At 40.9% G+C, this 25,447-nt stretch overlaps 1 protein-coding gene and 1 long non-coding RNA gene across 3 annotated transcripts in view; both read right to left on the reverse strand.

Moving 5' to 3' along the window:
- The window catches only part of LOC129923264 (uncharacterized), a 49,655-nt gene extending 46,595 nt beyond the window's left edge, over nt 1–3,060 (reverse strand). For both annotated transcript variants that reach the window (XR_008775181.1, XR_008775180.1), the window contains exon 1: nt 2,385–3,060. This is a non-coding gene — a long non-coding RNA (uncharacterized LOC129923264). The remainder of the gene's footprint in view (nt 1–2,384) is intronic.
- A 20,852-nt stretch (nt 3,061–23,912) lies between these two features.
- LOC129923442 (uncharacterized) lies at nt 23,913–25,100 on the reverse strand. Its single transcript, XM_056014351.1, has 2 exons — nt 24,928–25,100; nt 23,913–24,813 (listed from the first exon to the last, which is right to left on the reverse strand). Exons 1-2 carry the CDS (start codon nt 25,098–25,100, stop codon nt 23,913–23,915), a joined length of 1,074 nt encoding a protein of 357 aa, XP_055870326.1.
- Nucleotides 25,101–25,447: the final 347 nt, after the last annotated feature.

Raw genomic sequence — 25,447 nt, forward strand, 5'->3', positions numbered from 1 at the left:
AGAGAGTGAGACGTTGACAGAGAGAGCAGATACAAACATGAGGGGGAGCGACAGAGAGATAGAGAGTGTGAGACATAGACAGAGAGAGCAGATACAAACATGAGGGGGAGCGACAGAGAGATAGAGAGAGTGAGACATTGATTGAGAGAGAGATAGAGAGAGTGAGACATTGATTGAGAGAGAGAAAGAGAGATAGAGAGAGTGAGACATTGATAGAGAGATCGACAGAGAGATAGAGAGAGTGAGACATTGACAGAGAGAGCAGATACAAACATGAGGGGGAGCGACAGAGAGATAGAGAGAGTGAGACATTGACAGAGAGAGAGACAGAGAGAAAGAGAAAAAGACTGACAGAAAGAAAGAGAGAGAAACACAGAATGAGAGAAAAAAGAGAGAGATTGACACACGGAGAGAGACAGATTGACAGAGAGAGAGAGAGAGAGATAAAGAGATGTAGAGAAAATAGAAATTAATATATTAAAGAGAGGTGTAATCTGCACGCAAGACTATATTGTATAAATACCATGGATGAGAAAAAAAAAAGAGAGAAAAGGGGACTGGGAGAGTGAAAATAGTGAAACGGGATGAAAGGGAAGAGTGAAAATAGTGAAACGGGATGAAAGGGAAGAGTGAAAATAGTCAATTAGGATGAAAGGGAAGAGTGAAAATAGTCAATTAGGATGAAAGGGAAGAGTGAAAATAGTCAATTAGGATGAAAGGGAAAAGTGAAAATAGTCAATTAGGATGAAAGGGAAGAGTGAAAATAGTCAATTAGGATGAAAGGGAAGAGTGAAAATAGTCAATTAGGATGAAAGGGAAGAGTGAAAATAGTCAATTAGGATGAAAGGGAAGAGTGAAAATAGTCAATTAGGATGAAAGGGAAGAGTGAAAATAGTGAAACAGGTTGAAAGGAAAGAGTGAAAATAGTGAAACAGGTTGAAAGGGAAGAGTGAAAATAGTGAAACAGGTTGAAAGGGAAGAGTGAAAATAGTGAAACAGGTTGAAAGGGAAGAGTGAAAATAGTGAAACAGGTTGAAAGGGAAGAGTGAAAATAGTGAAACAGGTTGAAAGGGAAGAGATTAAATAAATCAGAAATTAGGAAAGAAACAATTGAGCCATCAAAAAACTCTGTCCATTGTATGAAGGAGTAGCGCGCTACCTAATGTAAGAACTCAAGGTCGTCTCATCGAAATAATTCTAGAATTAATAATAAAAGTCCCCCCCCCCCCACATACTGCAAATCACGATTTCTTCAATGCCAGCTACATGTGTCAGTGACAGCTTCCATTGGTGAGACTGCACGTGAACTTACATGTGTCAGTGACAGCTTCCATTGTTGAGACTGCACGTGAACTTACATGTGTCAGTGACAGCTTCCATTGGTGAGACTGCACGTGAACTTACATGTGTCAGTGACAGCTTCCATTGGTGAGACTGCACGTGAACTTACATGTGTCAGTGACAGCTTCCATTGGTGAGACTACACGTGAACTTACATGTGTCAGTGACAGCTTCCATTGGTGAGACTGCACGTGAACTTACATGTGTCAGTGACAGCTTCCATTAGTGAGACTGCACGTGAACTTACATGTGTCAGTGACAGCTTCCACTGGTGAGACTGCACGTGAACTTACATGTGTCAGTGACAGCTTCCACTGGTGAGACTGCACGTGAACTTACATGTGTCAGTGACAGCTTCCATTGGTGAGACTGCACGTGAATTTACATGTGTCAGTGACAGCTTCCACTGGTGAGACTGCACGTGAATTTACATGTGTCAGTGACAGCTTACTTTAGTGAGGCTGCATTTGAACGTGTGACGTAAGTACTAGACCTTGACAATGATTGACACAAAGAAAAATAACATTTTTTTTAAAACAGACAATTAACGAAATCGTTCCTACACACACACACACACAGATCACCAGATTCGTGACCTGCTCCAAATGATAACACGTGTGCTGACATCTGGATCGTCTGAACCAGCGACCTAAACAATGACCTACGCTATACACTTTCCTGGTACCGGTATTATGACATCGATAACCATACAAACAATCTTGTAACGTGAAATGAAACCTAAATAACTGAAATAAAAACAAACAACATTGCTATGATGTACTCTGCTCATATTGTTACAATGAAATTAGTTGGTTAATACGTCTTCGGAAGTTAATTTAAAAGCCCATTCACCAATTCTATGTCTGGGGATTCTTGTTTACTTAAAGAAATAGAGTCTCACTCTTAGAATTATACACTCACATAAAGATTAAACACATATTAGAAAACAAGCAGTACTCCAAATACAAAAATACATTCACACATGAAGCATTCAGGCTCAATCTAAAACCCAGCTTGACTCCTCTATGTATAGTTTTACTTACGGAAACTTCTAGTAGAAGAAATGGAATACATGATTGTAGAATCCAATTCACTTAGCTACATAATTACTATTCAATGTAGAAACTCAAAGCTACGGAACCCAATACAAGCGTTGAGTTCTATTTCTCACGTGATCTTGACAAGCACATCACGTGACAACATTCCTCTTAGAACGACAGTGTATTTCCTGTTAGGTAAGCAACTATAATCATTACAAAGAACGCAAGACTTTGATCCACTGGAGAACTTCTAAGTACTTATGTCCACATCAAGCCAAATGTTAGCTCATGTTGATGTCTCACTCACGTCGTTTCTCCAGGACGTCATAATATATATGAAAACATTGGCACCGAGCTGCAACAGTGAACTGTGGAAAATATAGATAAGTGATGTCATGGCCCACGTGACAGGCTAGTGAGGCGGTGCTATGGAAACTTTTGCCAACTAATAAAGTCGTAGATTTTTAATTCTGTTTAGACGTGACCAGTTTTGCTGTGATGCTGCTTGTGGCATACATGTTTAAAAATTCTTTAAAATTTCTATTTCCCCGAGGTCCAATAGTTTAGACACATTTATCTACACAAAGGGAGGAAACTTATAAGATTTTAGTTTCAAACTCGTACCGTACCGAAATCACACAAAAGAAGCCCCCACCCCAACATACCCTTCCACTGACATTTCCTAAATCTCCCCCCCCCCCCCCCCAAATCAAATCTCTAGGCTCTGTGCGCGCTCACGTTGTACCCCCCCCCCCTCGTGACCCAAGACCCAACGATCCGTGAAATAAGAATGAAGATTACCTCAGTCATTGTTGGTTCTATCACGAGCTCGCGTCGTACGCAGACCACGTCTGCTCAAACTTGGTATTTTAAACACTGGACTTGAACAGACAGGCGCTTTTTTTTATCATTTTTTTTACTGAGCTCATAGGTGTGTGTGTATGTGTGTGTATGTGTGTGTGTCAATTATAGTATTACGAGTGTGTGAGTCTGCATAAAGAAAGGAGACTGATAGAATGACCTTCCAGTCCTAGAAACACAAGATTTGGTTAAGGGAGACTTCACTTTAAGCCTTAGAGAAATAAGAGAAGGTCAGAAGTGTTAATTAGACAAACAGAAAGACAGACTAGACAGGCTGAGGGACAGGCTAAACAGGCTGAGAGACAGACTAGACAGGCTGAGAGACAGACTAGACAGGCTGAGAGACAGACTAGACAGGCTGAGAGACAGACTAGACAGGCTGAGAGACAGACTAGACAGGCTGAGAGACAGAATAGACAGGCTGAGAGACAGACTAGACAGGCTGAGAGACAGAATAGACAGGCTGAGAGACAGACTAAACAGGCTGAGAGACAGAATAGACAGGCTGAGAGACAGAATAGACAGGCTGAGAGACAGACTAAGGCTGAGAGACAGACTAAGGCTGAGAGACAGACTAGACAGACTGAAAAAACAGAAAGCAGTCAGATAAAAATTGAGACACATAAACAACAGACAATCAACTGACGGTCAAGTTGGTAGTCACTCGAATACGCGGTAAGTCAAGTAGGCAATCAGTTATGTAGATAATCAGTAATGTTGACAGTCAATTATGTAGGCAAGTAGGCATTCAATCAAGTAGACAGTCACTCATGTAGGAAAGCAAACAAATATCTAATCAATTATTTAGGCAAGTAGTCAAGTAGACAGTCATATAGGCGAGCAATTAAATATGTAGTCAATCATTCAGGCAACCTCTCAGGTAGGCAAGCATTTAGCGTATCAAACACTCAATCATATAGACAATCAGTCTAATATGTAGTCAAATCATTTAGTCAAGTAGGCAGTCAATCATGTAATCAAGCAGTCAACTATGTAGTCAATCATTTGGCCAAGCAGTCAACTATGTAGTCAATCATTTGGCCAAGCAGTCAAGTAGGAAGCTAGAATATGGATAATACTAATATGTTCTTCATACAATTCTATCAGCGCTATTGAACTATGTGCTAATAAATACAGCTATGATTGAGCTATTGATCTGGTTTGATCATGTTGCTGTACATCTCTTGCTTTATATGGCTCATTTAAAAGGCTTACATTTGCATAACAATAATTTGGAAATAGATCCTAAAAAAACAAGCCCTCACATTACTATTTTCTTATTCATTTGCTAGGAAAAACTCATATAAGAACTTTCCTAGAGTTGATCAAAGTGTCATGTCAGCATGGAGTCTGTTGACTGCGCTAGGAAACAGTCCTGGAGATTTCCACCAGAAACAAAACAATGTCAAGGACGCTCATTTAAACTTGAATGTTGCCAACTAAATCAAAGCTACCAACGACAATTCGATTCTGCAGTAACTCAAATGAGCACACAGACAAATGATCCTAGAACTTAAAAAACAACACCTAGCTTATCAACCCTTCCTTCCATGTGTTACAACAAAGAGACATAGATTTCAACAAAAATCACAGTTTGCTATTTATGAGCCTACACTACAGTATTCCTCCATGTTATATAGAGGGCTACTTAACTAAAAAAAAAATATTTTTTTTAAAGGAAATTCTGTAAACTTTTAAGATAAAAATGGAATTCAATCTATCAAAGTGTAGGTCAGCTTTTCCAGTCAATTTCACAGTCAAAATCTGTTCAGTTTTTGTGAATTCAATGGATGACTTAATCCTGTTGACCACGTGCTGCTTTTATTTCTTGCGCGTCTAGTTTGAATCAATCAGCAATATCTCCAGACAATAGAGACCAGGGACTCAACAGTCTCTCTTCTCAATTCACACATCCATCATGTACCCTATCTAGTACGACCACTTCGGAAAGAGTTGTACCCTCGTTCCATCTCAAGGCGCTGATACTCACTCACTAATAGTTGTACGTGTGTGTGTGTGTGCATGTGTATGTGACTCACCTACAGATGGTAGACACGACTGCCCATTCCTAGTTTTGATGGATGGTTCCGTCAGACGAGCGTAGCACGAGGGCTCTAACTTTGTGTTCAGCATTTCGTGGCCTATGGCCACCATTTCTTCAAGTCTCGATGACGAATCGATGGAAAACTTTGCTGAAAGACAATGGCTGTTACCCCGTGTGATAGACTCTGTTACGTGTAGGCCTAGTTCCAGTCCTTCATGCACATTGGAAATTCAACATATTTCATGCCATCTATTAAAACAAAGTAGATAACACAGGCCTAAATAAATCCTAAATAGTAGCTGGTTTTTAAATCCTCATCATTCAACATAGACTAAAACTCTGTCTAGTTGTCAGGTCTTTATGTTGTCAGGATCGACAATTGTACATCGGTAGCGAGACAGGCAACGAGGGTGGAATGAAAAAATTGATAGCTTATTAGACAGACAGTCAGTCAGTCAGACAGACAGATAGACAGACGGCAGGTAGATAGATAGATAAATAGATAGATAGATAGATTGATTGTTTGATTGATTGATAAACATACATACATACAAACAGATAGATAGATAGATAGATAGATAGATAGATAGATAGATAGATAGATAGATAGATAGATAGATAGATAGAGATAGATAGATAGACTGATAGATAAATCGATAGACATATAGATAGATAGACAGATGGATAGATAGATAAATAGATAAATAGATAGATAGATATATAGATAGATAGATAGATAGATAGATAGATAGATAGATAGATAGATAGATAGATAGATAGATAGATAGACCGACAGACAGACAGACAGATAGACAGACAGATAGATAGATAAATAGATAGATAGATAGATAGATAGATAGATAGATAGATAGATAGATAGATAGATAGATAGATAGATAGGCAGACAGGCAGATAGATAGATAGATAGATAGATAGATAGATAGATAGATAGATAGATAGATAGATAGACAGATAGATAGATAGATAGATAGATAGATAGATAGATAGATAGATAGATAGATAGATAGATACTTCTCGAATGAAGATTCTACTCAGCTCTGTTTTCTCCATAGCATCTCTCTGTGAAACTCATCAAGCTAATAAACCAGCCATAGAAACATTGGCTCGACCCTAACCCATACCGAATATTACATCAACACAAGTTTTTGTAGCAATAAAGAGAAGCCATAAACTGTATCCCCCAGATATAAATGGAATCTATCCATTAAAGAAAAACAAGGCGATCTCTCCAAATATTATCTTTCTATTCCTAGTGACCTCATCGACTCGATGACCTCTGCACAACGCCATCTGGAGAATCCAATGAAAAAGAAACAGAATCCCGTCTGGAATGTTGTTGAAGATGGAAAAGTCATCAAGCGTGTCTGGAACTAGTCATGGGTTCCATTTCACGGCTGAACATTTCAGCTCAATATATAAATATTTAGTTTAAAACACGAAGAAAAAAAAAGTCACCTGTTTTTTTGGTAGGTTTTTTTTTTTTTACTTTTCGTCAGCCAATGTGGCACGTTGATTAATAAACGGCCAGACAAGCTGCCTAAACCTGCCAAATGTTTTTGACACGTAAATGGTTGCTTACTAGATTAGAATATGTGCTCTGCCTACTTATGTTAGGTGATACAAAGCACTTGCTAAACAGTGCAAACATAAAATATCTGACTCGATTTTGAAGAGTTTTTGCCATTCCGTCATGAAGTGATCCTTTCTACCATTATATTTTTGTGAAGATATACATATAGGCATGAATAAGCAATGATAAACCCAGGTCTACATTTCAAACCCAGACTTGAGACATCCCTCAACCCAGTTCTCCTTGTGCTCTTCTTCTATTCAGTTACCGTACCTACTTAGATATGTTTCGTTTGTCAAAGTAGTAACAACAGAATATGTAGATCACCGATGGGTCTCTGTATCCACGCTACCATCTTCCTTAATATTCGAACTTATTGAGTATGTGAGAAAGTGTTTGTGTGTGTGTGTGTGTGAGAGAGAGAGAGAGGGGTCAAAATATAAATTTAAAAATTCACTCTACCGCTAACAGCTGTGTTTCCTCCATGGGAAAAGAATGACTAAATCCTGACTAGTCGTGTTCAGTTCTTGTTCTCCAGAGGTCAGGCTGACACGAATTTAGGATGTCAAGCTAGAAATCTGCCTCTGACACGCTGACCTTGTCTGCACCTTGTGACCCTCATGTATTGTTCGGAGCAGGTGTATTACTGCATATACCTATATCACTTCCCCATCCCCCATAGTTTTCGTGACATCCAAACGTTTGTCCCGGCGGAGCCACTGTGTGACCCTCGGCTGGGGAGACAATAATCAAATAGCAATGTCCCGGCGGAGCCACTGTGTGACCCTCGGCTGGGGAGACAATAATCAAATAGCATTGCTACATTTGAAAGACTTCATATAACACTAGGCATGGGTGCATTGAGAAGACTTCATATAACACTAGGCATGGGTGCATTGAGAAGAACATGTGGAGGTGAAATCTGGCCTCGCTCTCGCAGAAATCTAACACTACAAGAATAACGTACTAAGCCAACATGACTCAATGGTTTCTAGAGATACTGGACAGGAAATAGATGATCGACTTAGACCACTCGTTTTGTCGTAAGGTCCTGCTATGTTTCACTCATTTTGTTTTAAGGTCCTGCTATGTTTCACTCATTTTGTTTTAAGGTCCTGCTATGTTTCACTCATTTTGTTTTAAGGACCTGCTATGTTTCACTCATTTTGTTTTAAGGTCCTGCTATGTTTCACTCATTTTGTTTTAAGGTCCTGCTATGTTTCACTCGTTTTGTCGTAAGGTCCTGCTATGTTTCACTCGTTTTGTCGTAAGGTCCTGCTATGTTTCACTCATTTTGTTTTAAGGTCCTGTTAATTCCCTCGTTTTGTTTTAAGGTCCTGTTAATTCCCTCGTTTTGTTTTAAGGTCCTGTTAATTCCCTCGTTTTGTTTTAAGGTCCTGTTAATTCCCTCGTTTTGTTTTAAGGTCCTGTTAATTCCTCGTTTTGTTTTAAGGTCCTGTTAATTCCCTCGTTTTGTTTTAAGGTCCTGTTAATTCCCTCGTTTTGTTTTAAGGTCCTTCTATGTTTCACTCATTTTGTTTTAAGGACCTGCTATGTTTCACTCGTTTTGTTTTAAGGACCTGCTATGTTTCACTCATTTTGTTTTAAGGACCTGCTATGTTTCACTCGTTTTGTTTTAAGGACCTGCTATGTTTCACTCATTTTGTTTTAAGGTCCTGCTATGTTTCACTCATTTTGTTTTAAGGTCCTGCTATGTTTCACTCGTTTTGTTTTAAGGTCCTGTTATGTTTCACTCATTTTGTTTTAAGGACCTGCTATGTTTCACTCGTTTTGTTTTAAGGACCTGCTATGTTTCACTCGTTTTGTCGTAAGGTCCTGCTATGTTTCACTCATTTTGTTTTAAGGTCCTGCTATGTTTCACTCATTTTGTTTTAAGGACCTGCTATGTTTCACTCGTTTTGTTTTAAGGACCTGCTATGTTTCACTCATTTTGTTTTAAGGTCCTGCTATGTTTCACTCATTTTGTTTTAAGGACCTGCTATGTTTCACTCATTTTGTTTTAAGGTCCTGCTATGTTTCACTCATTTTGTTTTAAGGACCTGCTATGTTTCACTCGTTTTGTTTTAAGGACCTGCTATGTTTCACTCATTTTGTTTTAAGGTCCTGCTATGTTTCACTCATTTTGTTTTAAGGACCTGCTATGTTTCTCTCGTTTTGTTTTAAGGACCTGCTATGTTTCACTCATTTTGTTTTAAGGACCTGCTATGTTTCACTCATTTTGTTTTAAGGACCTGCTATGTTTCACTCATTTTGTTTTAAGGGTCTATTATGTTTCAATTAAAGCACACTTGAGCACAAATGTAAAACCCTTGTGCAAGACTTGTGCCTAAGATGTAAACACAATTTAACAGATCCCGGCGTCTACGACTTTGTCTGCATCAGATGTGAAAAAATATGCAGGTCACATTTGGGTTTGCGTAGTTATGTTAAACTCTGCACTCATCCTTAATCTTCGGAATCGAAGATTTTGCCATAGATATATTCACATTATCCTTCCCGACATTAGGACAGAAGACATGATCTATATATGATAGACCGTAGTTTATACCGAATTTAGAAACACACAAGAGGAAATACAAACTAGCCTAGTACCCGTGTTCAATGGATCACTTTCAACACCACTCTAGCTTAAATCAGAGGCGTCACCAAAGGGAAGCGAGACAGGTGAAACTTAAAAAAAAATAAAACTTCTACAATTCATCGCCACTGCTTTGAACCAACACCACCCGATGTCCGGCAACGAGCAATTACGTCCAGTTAAGATAAACAAATGAAATAGACCACAACGTCCTCACAAAAGTCCCTGAAGTGACCAACGCTGTAGCCTCTCTGTGGTTTCTGTGGACTCCACGACCGTTTTAATTCCCCCGGCGTCCCCGTGCGGGCGATCTTTTGATGGCGGCCCAACAAAAGGCTGTTTCTAATCTATTCATTTTCTTAAGTGAATCTACAGATAGACTTCAACAGGGAACGGGGAACTCGAAGCAGCGTGACAAAAGAGCTGGTCACGTCTTGCAATAATATCCCCTGGTAGGTGGACTAATTGTCCAGCCAGTCTGCTAATTTATAGTATACAACTTGGCGCCAGCGGGGATTTCCTCTGAAGTTTCTCCGACAATTCCCAATGCTGATTCTCCATTATGGTTTTGGACTGAAAAGCGAAGTGGGGGGGGGGGGGGGAATCTTTAGTACAGAGACTGGACCCCTGGGGAACGAATGAAAACACAGGTCAGTGAAACAAATAGATACAATTAATTGTGCTTTGGAGGGTTTGAGGTCGACTGTTTGTCTACCGTGGTCAAACAAAACTAAAAAATTAATTGTACAAGTTATATGTTCACTCTTCATACATGAAATTAATATTTCATCTTAAGGTTTGTTCCGAAAACTTCAGAGTAGTTTGTTTGAATGTACCGGCACAATTTCAACAGACGTGTTCAGAGTTACTTGCCCTCGCGCCTAGTGTTCCAGTGGTGAAAAATTCTTGCATTCTGTTGTATTTCTTGTTAGTAGGTCAAGGACGTTCACTTAAGATGGTTATTTAACCAAACATTTAGTTGTCACATGGCCCAATGAAATGGCAACACCAAAAGTCAATATAAAAGTTTATTTGATGGCAATCTAATTTTTAGGCATTGACTCCAAATTTTAAGATTTTTTGTGAAGTTTATTTTATTGTTATACTGAAATGTTTATTTTTAGACATTGTCCAAAGATGTATTTGATGCAGCCATTAATATAGACATTTATTTGCTATAAACTTACGATAGAAACCCTTGGTATAACAGTTGTCTAGAATCATAATGTCTCCATCCAATAATATAGTGTAACATTTTCTTTCCTTTTTTTTTTATTCTATAGGGCACCAAAAAACTTTATTTGCTTAACGATAATAGTCAAGCAATGAATCAGCAAAGTAGACGTTGTCTAAAGGTACATAGAAGACATTCTTGGACTTCATAACAAAGTCAAGCGGAAGATAGATTCTAAATCAAATTTAGAATAAAGAAAAGGGGGTGGGCGGTACTGTGAGAGGGGAGAAACAAAGACATGACTCCCTCCCCCCCTTCTTCTTCTGTGTAAGACTGTAAGTGTTCAGTATCAAGGCTTTTTACTTTCTAAAACTCATCAAATTCATCAATTAAAATTAGAGATTAAGATTGACGACAGACAGTGAAGTAGCGAGCAATCGGTTTCATTATTGATTATGTAGTAAAGACGCACAAAAACTTTCTAACGCGTGAAGTCAAATAAACAGTTTTGATTTCTCATGCCTCATTTATTCCCCCCCCCCCCCCGTTCCCCAGTCCTCAAAACGCTTTCGACTCTTGTATCACTACAAAATAACGTTAAGAGTGAGGCCCCCCCACTTCCAAAGTTTATACTCTGTGGAATCGAAAACATGATTTCTGTTTCCTTACCGTTGTAACCCCCCCCCCTCCTATTCTCAAAATGACCTGGAGGTAAAATTCGATATTGCAGGCTATAAATAACAATTAAGATAAAGATCTGTAGTCGACTTCCCACCCCCTCCACCTCATCACTAAAAAAGAAAAAGAAAAGCAAACTATGCATGACTCGCCACTCGTTGCATTGGACAGGTTCAGGGGTGGAGGTATATAAGTAGTCAGCTGTTGAGTTCTGACATCTTCTTTGAAAGTGAGTCAAAGAGTTGAACACACCAGGGACATAACAACCAAATGTATAAGCAAATATTGTCACGTAGAATATATATATATATATATATATATATATATATATATATATATATATATATATATATATATATATATATATATATATATATATATATATATATATATATATATATATATATATATATATATGTTATAAAACCTACAAAGGCTAAATCCCCCCCTCTTTTTTTTGTTCAATTCCTTTCAAACCAACCAGTGCCAACCAGTATATCATTTAGCAACCATTTCTCTTCCCTCACCCCCCCCCCCCCTTCTCTCTCACACACACACACACACTATTGTATCGTGACTGCCTCTAGCATCCAGTCCACTCTCACATGCTGACTAAGCTACAACACATCACTCAATTCAAAGGCATTCTGTGCAGACCCGGTAGGACAAAACTGCTATTGCTTTTATACCGTCTATCCGTCTGTTTGTCCCGTTTCAAAAAACTTCATCTCCATCTTTTAGAAAATCCAATTTCACCATCGTCTTTGTGTGCTTGTAAATCGTCGCCAAGGCTACACGCTACAGGCTACACGCTGCCCTCGCCAAGGCTACACGCTACAGGCTACACGCTGCCCTCGCCAAGGCTACACGCTACAGGCTACACGCTGCCCTCGCCAAGGCTACACGCTACAGGCTACAGGCTACACGCTGCCCTCGCCAAGGCTACAGGCTACAGGCTACACGCTGCCCTCGCCAAGGCTACACGCTACGGGCTACAGGCTACACGCTGCCCTCGCCAAAGCTACACGCTACAGGCTACACGCTGCCCTCGCAAAGGCTACACGCTACAGGCTACACGCTGCCCTCGCCAAGGCTACACACTACAGGCTACACGCTGCCCTCGCCAAGGCTACACGCTACAGGCTACACGCTGCCCTCGCCAAGGCTACACGCTACAGGCTACAGGCTACACGCTGCCCTCGCCAAGGCTACACGCTACAGGCTACACGCTGCCCTCGCCAAAGCTACACGCTACAGGCTACACGCTGCCCTCGCCAAGGCTACACGCTACAGGGTACACGCTGCCCTCGCCAAGGCTACACGCTACAGGCTACAGGCTACACGCAGCCCTCGCCAAGGCTACACGCTACAGGCTACACGCTGCCCTCGCCAAGGCTACACGCTACAGGTTACAGGCTACACGCTGCCCTCGCCAAGGCTACAGGCTACAGGCTACACGCTGCCCTCGCCAAGGCTACACGCTACAGGCTACAGGCTACACGCTGCCCTCGCCAAGGCTACACGCTGTCTTCTGACAGAGAAACTAGTTTTTGTTTCAAGTAGGCACAATGTGTTAAACACAATTTTACAAGTCATCCACTCAATACAGATGTGTAGATCTTTTATCAAATGTTTAGTTCTCCGTAATATTGATATGTATTGATAGTTGTTTAAATACAAAATAATTCAAATGTTGACTATATTTCCATGTGCAATGCTTCCCAGCCTCAGCCTGGTGCTCGGTAGGAAAGGTTCGTTACAGGAGACTATTAGGCCAATAGAGAAGCAAAACTGAAACCCCATTGGGGGGTATATACACTAAGACCGAGTCCTGATGGGGATGGTAGGAAGCCCCCCCCCCCACCAGGCAGGTCACTACCTACACAACGTTCCATTTATGGCGGACACCTGCAAGTCTGTTTGGGTACAGAGAAGGAACAAGAGCGTCTTGGGATACGTACCATCGGTAATAGGGATGTTAAAAATGTAGATCTGCTTGGATCTTTCCCAGACAAATCAGTTTTTTTTTTCTGACAGCCAGCTGGACTATTCGACTCAATTCTTACGACATTTACAATGAGGCAGGTGCACTAGCTACTTATGTTAGCACGCACTTCATACTAGGAGAGTATACATATCTCTATTAAATTCGTACCTGATTTTGAATGAAGTTTGTGCTTCTTGGCAACTGTCTATGAGATCTGTGACAGTTCGTCGTAGGGGTGCTGTGACAGTTCGTCGTAGGGGTGCTGTGACGAAATCCCTCCATTTTTCCCTGTCATCAGCACATGACGAGAGAGGTCAGTCCATTCTTCTACATTCTATTTCAATGACCCTTTCTTCGTGCTCCCTCCACTGTAAATATAGAAGTGAAGCTAGGTCCCTGGTGCTGCTGTTTCTTTATGTCTAGTATGTATGCATCCCTCCACTGTAAATATAGAAGTGAAGCTAGGTCTCTGGTGCTGCTGTTTCTTTATGTCTAGTATGTATGCATCCCTCCACTGTAAATATAGAAGTGAAGCTAGGTCTCTGGTGCTGCTGTTTCTTTATGTCTAGTATGTATGCATCCCTCCACTGTAAATATAGAAGTGAAGCTAGGTCTCTGGTGCTGCTGTTTCTTTATGTCTAGTATGTATGCATCCCTCCAATGTAAATATAGAAGTGAAGCTAGGTCTCTGGTGCTGCTGTTTCTTTATGTCTAGTATGTATGCATCCCTCCACTGTAAATATAGAAGTGAAGCTAGGTCTCTGGTGCTGCTGTTTCTTTATGTCTAGTATGTATGCATCCCTCCACTATAAATATAGAAGTGAAGCTAGGTCCCTGGTGCTGCTGTTTCTTTATGTCTAGTATGTATGCATCCCTCCACTGTAAATATAGAAGTGAAGCTAGGTCTCTGGTGCTGCTGTTTCTTTATGTCTAGTATGTATGCATCCCTCCAATGTAAATATAGAAGTGAAGCTAGGTCCCTGGTGCTGCTGTTTCTTTATGTCTAGTATGTATGTATTTATGTCTAATATGTATGCATCCCTCCAATGTAAATATAGAAGTGAAGCTAGGTCCCTGGTGCTGCTGTTTCTTTATGTCTAGTATGTATGCATCCCTCCAATGTAAATATAGAAGTGAAGCTAGGTCCCTGGTGCTGCTGTTTCTTTATGTCTAATATGTATGCATCCCTCCACTCTACATTGAAAAATGATTTTTAATAATGAGTCTTGTCTTACAGACAGCGGACAACAACTTTGTCTGCATCAGTTGCGGGAAATATATGCAGGTCACAACTGGGTCTAAACTCTACATAGTCATGTGAATCACTGCACGCATTCTTAATATACGGAACCGAAGACATTGCCATTATATCTTACAATACGATCAAACCAGATCAGCTTTCGCCTCTTCACAGTATTGAGGTCCTCTTCCTTTTTGCCAGCCAGAGTGTGGAATTGTAAAAATATTCTTTTCCTGGTATCTGATACTCAGCATTTTTTTCTGTAACATTTACTCTCAAAGTCTTGAATTCTTCTTTCAGCCTCAGTGTTCTGTGTCCAACTTTCACAACTATATAAAAGCCTCAGTGTTCAGTGTCCAACTTTCACAACTATATAGAAGCCTCAGTGTTCAGTGTCCAACTTTCACAACTATATAAAAGCCTCAGTGTTCAGTGTCCAACTTTCACAACTATATAAAAGCCTCAGTGTTCAGTGTCCAACTTTCACAACTATATAAAAGCCTCAGTGTTCAGTGTCCAACTTTCACAACTATATAAAAGCCTCAGTGTTCAGTGTCCAACTTTCACAACTATTTAGAAGCCTCAGTGTTCAGTGTCCAACTTTCACAACTATATAGAAGCCTCAGTGTCCAACTTTCACAACTATATAGAAGCATAGAAACCATTGAGGAATAATACAGTTTTAATATTACTGTGAAGCTGATGTTACTTTTCTTCTACAGTTTGCTCATGGCAGGGGATGCCAAGCTTAAACGAGTTTTTAATCTCTTTTATTAATCTCTACTAGTCACCGCATTCAATTTGTTAGCAGTTGCTATAAAAAAAAAAGATAAAGGTAAATACTAAGGAACATAAATAACAGATCAACTTTTGCAATAAATGTAAAAGCTCTATAGCTGACCTTTACTAACAAGCTAGGTCAGTTGTGATAAGTACATTCGCTGACGTTGGAGACTTTCTTACAAACTATTTCCACACTAACACGTGTTGATGGCTACATACTAAATGTTGTTGTGTAGAAGTCGGAGGGGGGTGTTAGATGGTATCGTCTGCGACAGCAATTCATTATGACCCCAGCCCCTCCTTGAGTCCCACACTTCCCTGGTCATCTCACTTGTTTCTTATCAGTGACCCCCGAGACGCTCGGAACTGCAAAACGTGTAAATCTTTCCGTTGGTCAAGCGAATAGACAACAGCTGATCATTATCTTGGAAATGGAGTGGTCAATACCCAGGCTCAGTCTAGAAAACAAAAATAGACAAAGACTGGACTCACCAAACAATGGACAGTTGAAGTTGAAAAGCCTGACATTTTTATTTCTGACCATGTTGTAAGTTAGTCTTGTGTCTGACATTCTTTGTGTTCAAACCTTTAGACTTTTTTTTTTTAGTTATCAGAACAGTTAAGAGACTGACATAGTTCTTGAAATCTAGGCTATAGTTATCTTAGTTATCAGAACATAGAGTTAAGAGACTGACATAGTTCTTGAAATCTAGGCTATAGTTATCTTAGTTATCAGAACATAGAGTTAAGAGACTGACAAAGTTCTTGAAATCTAGGCTCTAGTTATCTTAGTTATCAGAACATAGAGTTAAGAGACTGACAAAGTTCTTGAAATCTAGGCTCTAGTTATCTTAGTTATCAGAACATAGAGTTAAGAGACTGACAAAGTTCTTGAAATCTAGGCTATAGTTATCTTAGTTATCAGAACCATAATCTAATAAAAACAGTGAATGAAAGCGTGGAGTACTTACAAAAAAATCAATAGCAAAAATCTTTGTCGACTCTTCTACTCCTGCAGATGCAGCATTTCATAGACTAATGGATAATTAGCTATTTAAAACAACGGATACAGAACATTAGAATTAAAGATAACTGGCAGGCATATTTTACATAGCGATAATTCAAATATAAGTATATGTAGTGGGAAAGTAGCCCACCATTTTTTTGCATTCAAGTTTTAATGTCATGTCAATTATTTCTCGAGGAAATTTGCAAAACATTTTTTTAGAGGATAAAGATCGCAACCAGCAAGACAAATAGCCAGTACAAGACACTATAGTAGCCAGTACAAGACACTATAGTAGCCAGTAAGTCAATGAAATAACCAGTACATTACCAGAAAGTCAATGAAAAAACATGTGCATTATCAGTAAGTGAATGAAATAACCAGTGCATTACCAGTAAGATATTAAAGTAAGTTCCCCTTTCAGACCTTGCGATCTATAGGGACGATGATGTCAAGATCATCTGTTTCTGTGGCCCACGGTTAACGAGGGCGTCACATGGCCAGCATAACGACCAACCACCTTTACTTTTTCCAACTAATGTCAGGTACACATTAGAGCTGGGTGGACTCAGAGACCCAAAAGATCCCGAAATTAAAAAAATCCAAGTCTTCACCACGATTTTAACCAGGGGCCCTCGATTCGGAAGTCAGGCGCTTTACCACTAAGCCTCAAAGACATTAAAGTAACCATGATGCATTATCAGTAAGTCAGTCAAATTACCAGTGTATTAGCCAGAAAGACACACGAGTAGCCAGTGCATTAGCCAGCAAGACACACGAGTAGCCAGTGCATTAGCCAGCAAGACAGACGAGTAGCCAGTGCATTAGCCAGCAAGACACACGAGTAGCCAGTGCATTAGCCAGAAAGACACACGAGTAGCCAGTGCATTAGCCAGCAAGACACACGAGTAGCCAGTGTATTAGCCAGCAAGACACACGAGTAGCCAGTGCATTAGCCAGCAAGACACACGAGTAGCCAGTGCATTAGCCAGCAAGACACACGAGTAGCCAGTGCATTAGCCAGCAAGACACACGAGTAGCCAGTGCATTAGCCAGCAAGACACACGAGTAGCCAGTGCATTAGCCAGCAAGACACACGAGTAGCCAGTGCATTAGCCAGCAAGACACACGAGTAGCCAGTGCATTAGCCAGCAAGACACACGAGTAGCCAGTGCATTAGCCAGCAAGACACACGAGTAGCCAGTGCATTAGCCAGCAAGACACATGAGTAGCCAGTGCATTAGCCAACAAGACACACGAGTAGCCAGTGCATTAGCCAGCAAGACACATGAGTAGCCAGTGCATTAGCCAGCAAGACACACGAGTAGCCAGTGCATTAGCCAACAAGACACACGAGTAGCCAGTGCATTAGCCAGCAAGACACACGAGTAGTCAGTGCATTAGCCAGCAAGACACTTGAGTAGCCAGTGCATTAGCCAGCAAGACACACGAGTAGCCAGTGCATTAGCCAGCAAGACACACGAGTAGCCAGTGCATTAGCCAGCATGACACACGAGTAAACAGTGTATTAGTTGTACGTCACTAAAAGCTGTTGTAAGAGAAGAATGATTATGACCATTTCAAAACCTAGTTAGAATTGATCAATTGAATGAATTGATTCGGAAATGCAAACCAATAACTGATGAAGCAGATTTTGGGAAGCAATCTCCAATCTACTAGAACTGGACTTCAGAATTATTTCTCACAAGGTTCTAGAAGTCAAGAAGTTTGAGATGACAATGTTTTATCACATTTACTCAGTTTGTGTCTTAGCAGTTTGGAGGCTGTCGCTATCTGTGTAAGTGACTGGAAATATATAAATTGCTTTTATAAAATGATTCTAAATAAGTCACTTACAATGTCTCATTTATACAAGTGAATAAAACTTCTCATTTGAGTGAACAGTGGCAGCATGGCTAGATGGCAGCCAATACAACTTGACTATAGAGAGGGTGAGGGTTTGACCTTAGCTACTATGACGTGAGTAACACTATTTTGTCTGAATTAAGATTATGTACAATTTCTAGGTGTTTATTCTAGTTTGTGTACATCTGTATGTACATCTTTTAGTAATGTTAAATGAAGCATACATTTTGAAGAAATAAAAATGTCCAGAAGTGAAAGTGTTCAATCCGTCTGCTGTTTGTTCAGACCTGACACCTCTGTCTAGTGAGTTTCTCTGTGTGCAAGTGTTCTAGACTATGGAACGGTAATTGGGCTTGCTGTACACACAGCTTTAGACCACCTAGTGCGTGGGAAGTGGAAAGAGGCCTTGTGGCATTCATTTAGCTGGCCAGAAGGTCAAGCCTGTTAATGAGATGAACAGCTGGACGCATTGGGCTGTCACGCCCGAGAGAAGTCAGACCTGCCCTGCCCTCTTCATATTACGTGGATTCTTTTTTAACTCTCTGTTTAGATTGACCAGTGGTCAAGGGCAATTGTAATGGGATAGGAAACGAGAAGAGTGAGCGAGGGGTGGGGGGAAAAACAAATGATGAATTGATGTGGTATTATGATGTCTCCAGAACAGGAAGTGAAAATCTATATTCCCATATCGTAGCAACATTCATTCTGTGTACAGTTTTCCCAAACACATTGAGCGTAGACTGTATTATTGACACTGTTGAACTTGTAGATATGGCTGCCATGTTCATTCATTGAAGCATGCGCACAGCAAGTACAACGCTGTCATGTAAATCGCTGTTGGTGCAGAAACATGGAAAGGTGGGGATCAGCTGCCAACTAAAACACGCTAAAAAAAGGAATGGAAATATTTTAAACAAACTATAGTTGGTTTGTAGAATATTAAACGTGGTACTTTGTTCAATTTGCAAATATTTTCTTGTATCGGATCTATGACAGATGCGGATCTATGACAGATGCGGATCTATGACAGATGCGGATCTATGACAGATGTAGATCTATGACAGATGTAGATCTATGACAGATGTAGATCTATGACAGATGTAGATCTATGAGAGATGCAGATCTATGAGAGATGTAGATCTATGAGAGATGCAGATCTATGAGAGATGTAGATCTACGCCAGATGTAGATCTATGAGAGATGCAGATATATGAGAGATGTAGATCTACGACAGATGTAGATCTATGAGAGATGCAGATCTATGAGAGATGTAGATCTATGACAGATGTAGATCTATGAGAGATGCAGATCTATGAGAGATGTAGATCTATGACAGATGTAGATCTATGAGAGATGCAGATCTATAAGATATGTAGATCTATGAGAGATGTAGATCTATGAGAGATGCAGATCTATGAGAGATGTAGATCTACGACAGATGTAGATCTATGAGAGATGCAGATCTATGACAGATGTAGATCTATGAGAGATGTAGATCTGACAGATGCAGATCTATGAGAGATGTAGATCTATGAGAGATGTAGATCTGACAGATGCAGATCTATGACAGATGTAGATATATGAGAGATGCAGATCTATGACAGATGCAGATCTATGAGAGATGTAGATCTATGAGAGATGTAGATCTATGAGAGATGCAGATCTATGAGAGATGTAGATCTACGACAGATGTAGATCTATGAGAGATGTAGATCTATGAGAGATGCAGATCTATGAGAGATGTAGATCTACGACAGATGTAGATCTATGAGAGAGGCAGATCTATGAGAGATGCAGATCTATGAGAGATGTAGATCTACGACAGATGTAGATCTATGAGAGATGTAGATCTACGACAGATGTAGATCTACGACAGATGTAGATCTATGAGAGATGCAGATCTATGAGAGATGTAGATCTACGACAGATGTAGATCTATGAGAGAGGCAGATCTATGAGAGATGCAGATCTATGACAGATGTAGATCTATGAGAGATACAGATCTATGAGAGATGCAGATCTATGACAGATGTAGATCTATGAGAGATGCAGATCTATGAGAGATGTAGATCTACGACAGATGTAGATCTATGAGAGATACAGATCTATGAGAGATGCAGATCTATGAGAGATACAGATCTATGAGAGATGTAGATCTATGAGAGATGTAGATCTATGAGAGATGCAGATCTATGAGAGATACAGATCTATGAGAGATGTAGATCTATGAGAGATGTAGATCGTTATAGAAAAAAATTGTTTGGACACGTAATCTTGCTCAAAAAAGTTTAGCACTTGAGAGTTTCAGGTCCGTGCTTCATGCAGACCTAGTGTCAGAACCTGTATTCATTGCAGCTGAGTTCAAAGTTCATGTCCATTTCTAACTTACTTCAAGTAGTTTATCTCTCTACACTGACCATTCTATTGCCTGGCAAGCGAGGATCGTATTGTATACATGTAGTCTTAGACATAGTGCATCATTCCTGCGAGCCCAGACGTTTTGGTGCCAGACTGATGGGGTCAATAGCAACAAGTTTCCTGGTTGACTAGTACGCTAAAAAGTATCGCACGACTTGATTTAGTTAACAATCATCTTTCACGTGTTTCTGTTTGGACGTCTGCATAAAGCTTAAGTATATATATATATTCGTTTGGTTTCTCTAGCGGAATAGTTGCATAGAAATGGGTGGAAATTTGGTGCATTGAACTGGTGTATGTGGTGAAGTTGACAGCCTGACGCACCGGGTGACACCAACTTAAAGACGCCTCCACTGACGAAAGTCACAAGAAATAATAATACAACTAAATAAACACATTTTTAAAAAGTTGGATTACAACAAAAGGTTCACAAGGAAAAACGTTTAGAATAATTTGACTGTTGAGCGAGTCATTTCAACTATTGATGTTGACCGTACCAAGCAGTACATAATCTATTGTGTTTAGGATATTTCTATGTAGCTGTTGTGTGTTGTCAAGTTCACCAGGTTCAATCAGGACAATAACAAAGCTTATCACACTGGCTGAACTTGTCTTTGGTTATCTCCATGACCTGGGAAAGTTCAACCAGGGGAGACAAAGCGATCAAAATAAAGTCATGCGGAGTTGTGTAACATGTTGGAAGATTTAGAATGGCGAGAGGGTGTGTGTGTGTGGGGGGGGGGGGGTAATGATTGGAGTACTAAGCGCCATTCTACTGCTCTTGTCTCGTCTCACACATTGAAAGATCTCCAGCTTAGATTTGAACTCAAAGCCTGGAGGAAGTCTTTTATTTTGCCGGAAGGAGCGTCGTGGGAGTGGGGAATGATTCTGTTGTCTTTAGCTGATGACAACACATGTCGGTTGTCTTTCATCGATTCTCTCTGATGGGCTGCTGAGACCAAGCTGTTGAACGAGAGTGTATAGCCGTCCAATACTAGTAGTGACAATCGGATCAAATGTATATATATATTTATTTTAAAGATGTAAAGTATCATCTGTGGTGATTACAAGATGAAGTCGAAGATTCAAACCCAGGACCACAAACAAACTCCACTTTCCAAAAGTCAACCACGCACGCAGAAAAAAAATGTCATTCTCGTCTAAAAAAACATAGGCATAACATTTTATGAGGCCATTGTGTCTGAGACATAGGACTAAAAAGACTACATTTTATGAGGTCATAGTGTCTGAGACTGAGGCCTAAACAAACTACATTTTATAAGAGCACTGTGTCTGAGACTATGCGTAAACAAACTAAACAAACTACATCTTATGAAACTATGGTGTCTGAGACTATGACTAAACAGACTACATTTTATGAGGCCCATTGTGTCCAGGACTTAGGCCTAAATAGACTACATTTTATAAAGAAATTGTGAATTATGGCTAAATAAACCACATTTTATGAAAACTTGGTTGTCTAGGACTAAATCAACAACATTTTATTAAACAAGAAAGCCTAAATAATCACTCAAGCAAATTTTAAAATATTGTTCTAAGAATTCTATGCAAATAAAACGTTATAAGACATGAGAATTATTTTCTTTCACATTAAAAATAGCAGATCCTCACCAGTCGCCATCTTGACCTACCTCAACTTTTAGCTTATAATATTATATTTTTCTAAGTAATTTTATTTCAAATTTCACAATTTCATAAAAATTTTCGATAGTTATAAGACAATCAAAGAAAAGAGAAACGACTATCTCTCCTTCTGCAAAATATTTGTTGAATTCACAAAGTTGTATCTCTCACTTTACCTGGCCCCTGTATTGGGCCAGACACACACTTGTACACTTGTATGTCTCACTTTACCTGGTTACTGTATTGGGCCAGACACACACTTGTATCCTCTAGTCTTTACCTGGTCTCTGTATTGGGCCAGACACACACTTGTACACTTGTATCCTTAGTCTTGTATCTCTCACTTTACCTGGCCTCTGTATTGGGCCAGACACACACTTGTACACTTGTATCTCTAGTCTTGTATCTCTCACTTTACCTGGCCTCTGTATTGGGCCAGACACACACTTGTACACTTGTATCCTCTAGTCTTGTATCTCTCACTTTACCTGGTTACTGTATTGGGCCAGACACACACTTGTACACTTGCATGTCTCACTTTACCTGGCCTCTATATTGGGCCAGACACACACTTGTACACTTGTATCCTCTAGTCTTGTATGTCTCACTTTACCTGGCCTCTGTATTGGGCCAGACACACACTTGTACACTTGTATCCTCTAGTCTTGTATGTCTCACTTTACCTGGCCTCTGTATTGGGCCAGACACACACTTGTACACTTGTATCCTCTAGTCTTGTATGTCTCACTTTACCTGGCCTCTGTATTGGGCCAGATACACACTTGTACACTTGTATCCTCTAGTCTTGTATCTCTCACTTAACCTGGCCTCTGTATTGGGCCAGACACACACTTGTACACTTAGATCCTCTAGTCTTGTATCTCTCACTTTACCTGGTCTCTGTATTGGGCCAGACACACACTTGTACACTTGTATCCTCTAGCTTGTATGTCTCACTTTACCTGGCCTCTGTATTAGACCAGACACACACTTGTACACTTGTATCCTCTAGTCTTTTATGTCTCACTTTACCTGGCCTCTGTATTGGGCCAGACACACACTTGTACACTTGTATCCTCTAGTCTTGTATGTCTCACTTTACCTGGCCTCTGTATTAGACCAGACACACACTTGTACACTTGTATCCTCTAGTCTTGTATGTCTCACTTTACCTGGCCTCTGTATTGGGCCAGAAACACACTTGTACACTTGTATCCTCTAGTCTTGTATGTCTCACTTTACCTGGCCTCTGTATTAGACCAGACACACACTTGTACACTTGTATCCTCTAGTCTTTTATGTCTCACTTTACCTGGCCTCTGTATTGGGCCAGACACACACTTGTACACTTGTATCCCCTAGTCTGATGAGAAATTCCCCTACCTCTTAATTGGACAGTGAAAGCACGTCAATAAAAAAAAAAGAGTCACTCTATTACCGTCTATTTACTGAAGACTTAATTTTACGCAACGTCATTTCTGTTCCTGACATTTTGTTTCCGGACAGAAATTTCATAATGGCAATGTTCTCTAACTCTCTCTCTCTCTCTCTCTCTCTGACACAAGAATGAGAGAGAGAGAGAGAGAGAGTAAATGACGAGGAGGAGTAAGAACTAAAAACAATTCGTATAGCTGTTGGTGTCATGGAGACCACAAGGAAGCAGGTCTCTGTAAGGTGGGGAGCCGGTACTCTGTAGGTTGGGAAGCCGGTACTCTGTAGGGTGGGAAGCCGGTACTCTGTAGGTTGGGAAGCCGGTACTCTGTAGGGTGGGAAGCCGGTACTCTGTAGGGTGGGGAGCTGGTACTCTGTAGGGTGGGAAGCCGGTACTCTGTAGGGTGGGGAGCTGGTACTCTGTAAGGTGGGGAGCCGGTACTCTGTAGGGTGGGGAACCGGTATTCTGTAGGGTGGGAAGCCGGTACTCTGTAAGGTGGGGAGCCGGTATTCTGTAGGGTGGGAAGCCGGTACTCTGTAGGGTTTGAAGCCGGTACTCTGTAGGGTGGGAAGCTGGTACTCTGTAGGGTGGGGAGCCGGTACTCTGTAGGGTGGGAAGCCGGTACTCTGTAGGGTGGGGAGCTGGTACTCTGTAAGGTGGGGAGCCGGTACTCTGTAGGGTGGGGAACCGGTATTCTGTAGGGAGGGAAGCCGGTACTCTGTAGGGTGGGGAGCCGGTATTCTGTAGGGTGGGAAGCCGGTACTCTGTAGGGTGGGAAGCCGGTACTCTGTAGGGTGGGGAGCCGGTACTCTGTAGGGTGGGAAGCCGGTACTCTGTAGGGTGGGGAGCTGGTACTCTGTAAGGTGGGGAGCCGGTACTCTGTAGGGTGGGGAACTGGTATTCTGTAGGATGGGAAGCCGGTACTCTGTAGGGTGGGGAGCCGGTATTCTGTAGGGTTGGAAGCCGGTACTATGTAGGGTGGGGAGCTGCTACTCTGTAAGGTGGGGAGCCGGTACTCTGTATGGTGGGAAGCCGGTACTCTGTAGGGTGGGGAGCTGCTACTTTGTAGGGTGGGAAGCCGGTACTCTGTAGGGTGGGGAGCCGGTACTCTGTAGGGTGAGGAGCCGGTACTCTGTAGGGTGGGGAGCTGCTACTCTGTAGGGTGGGAAGCCGGTACTCTGTAGGGTGGGGAGCCGGTACTCTGTAGGGTGGGGAGCTGCTACTCTGTAGGGTGGGGAGCCTGTACTCTGTAGGGTGGGGAGTTGCTACTCTGTAGGGTGGGGAGCCGGTACTCTATAGGGTGGGGAGCCGGTACTCTGTAGTTTGGGGGCCGGTACTCTGTAGGGTGGGGAGCCGGTACTCTGAAGGGTGGGGAGCTGCTTCTCTGACACTTCATCGTCTATATTTTTTGACCTTGTCACTTGCGTTAAGTTTGTCCGGAAGAGAAGCAACGAGTGGAGCTAGATTTTTCGTTTCCCATTGAATTAAAAAAAAAAACAACATAAAACGTACCCAAATAAATCTTTGAACGAAAAGAGAAAATACTGCAATCACGGATTGTGGTATAGGGCCTAAAAGAAAGAAAAAAGGATCAAGACTTACATAGAGAACCTTGCAAGACTTCCTCAGAGGACCTTGCAAATATTACACAGAGGACATTGCAAGTATTCCACAGAGGACATTGCAAGTATTCCACAGAGGATCTTGTAAGTATTTCACAGAGGACCTTGCAAGTATTTCACA

This window comes from Biomphalaria glabrata, chromosome 16 (genome assembly GCF_947242115.1).
Source record: "Biomphalaria glabrata chromosome 16, xgBioGlab47.1, whole genome shotgun sequence".
In the NCBI taxonomy this organism is placed as follows: domain Eukaryota; kingdom Metazoa; phylum Mollusca; class Gastropoda; family Planorbidae; genus Biomphalaria; species Biomphalaria glabrata.

What these genes read in the sequence shown, in the direction of transcription:
- LOC129923442 (XM_056014351.1), bottom strand. Translation starts at nt 25,100, where the DNA reads ATGAAGTGTCAGAGAAGCAGCTCCCCACCCTTCAGAGTACCGGCTCCC. An exon ending in CAGGCTCCCCACCCTACAGA is followed by an intron (nt 24,814 to 24,927) that starts GTAGCAGCTCCC and finishes CTCACCCTACAG; the next exon opens with AGTACCGGCTCCCCACCCTA.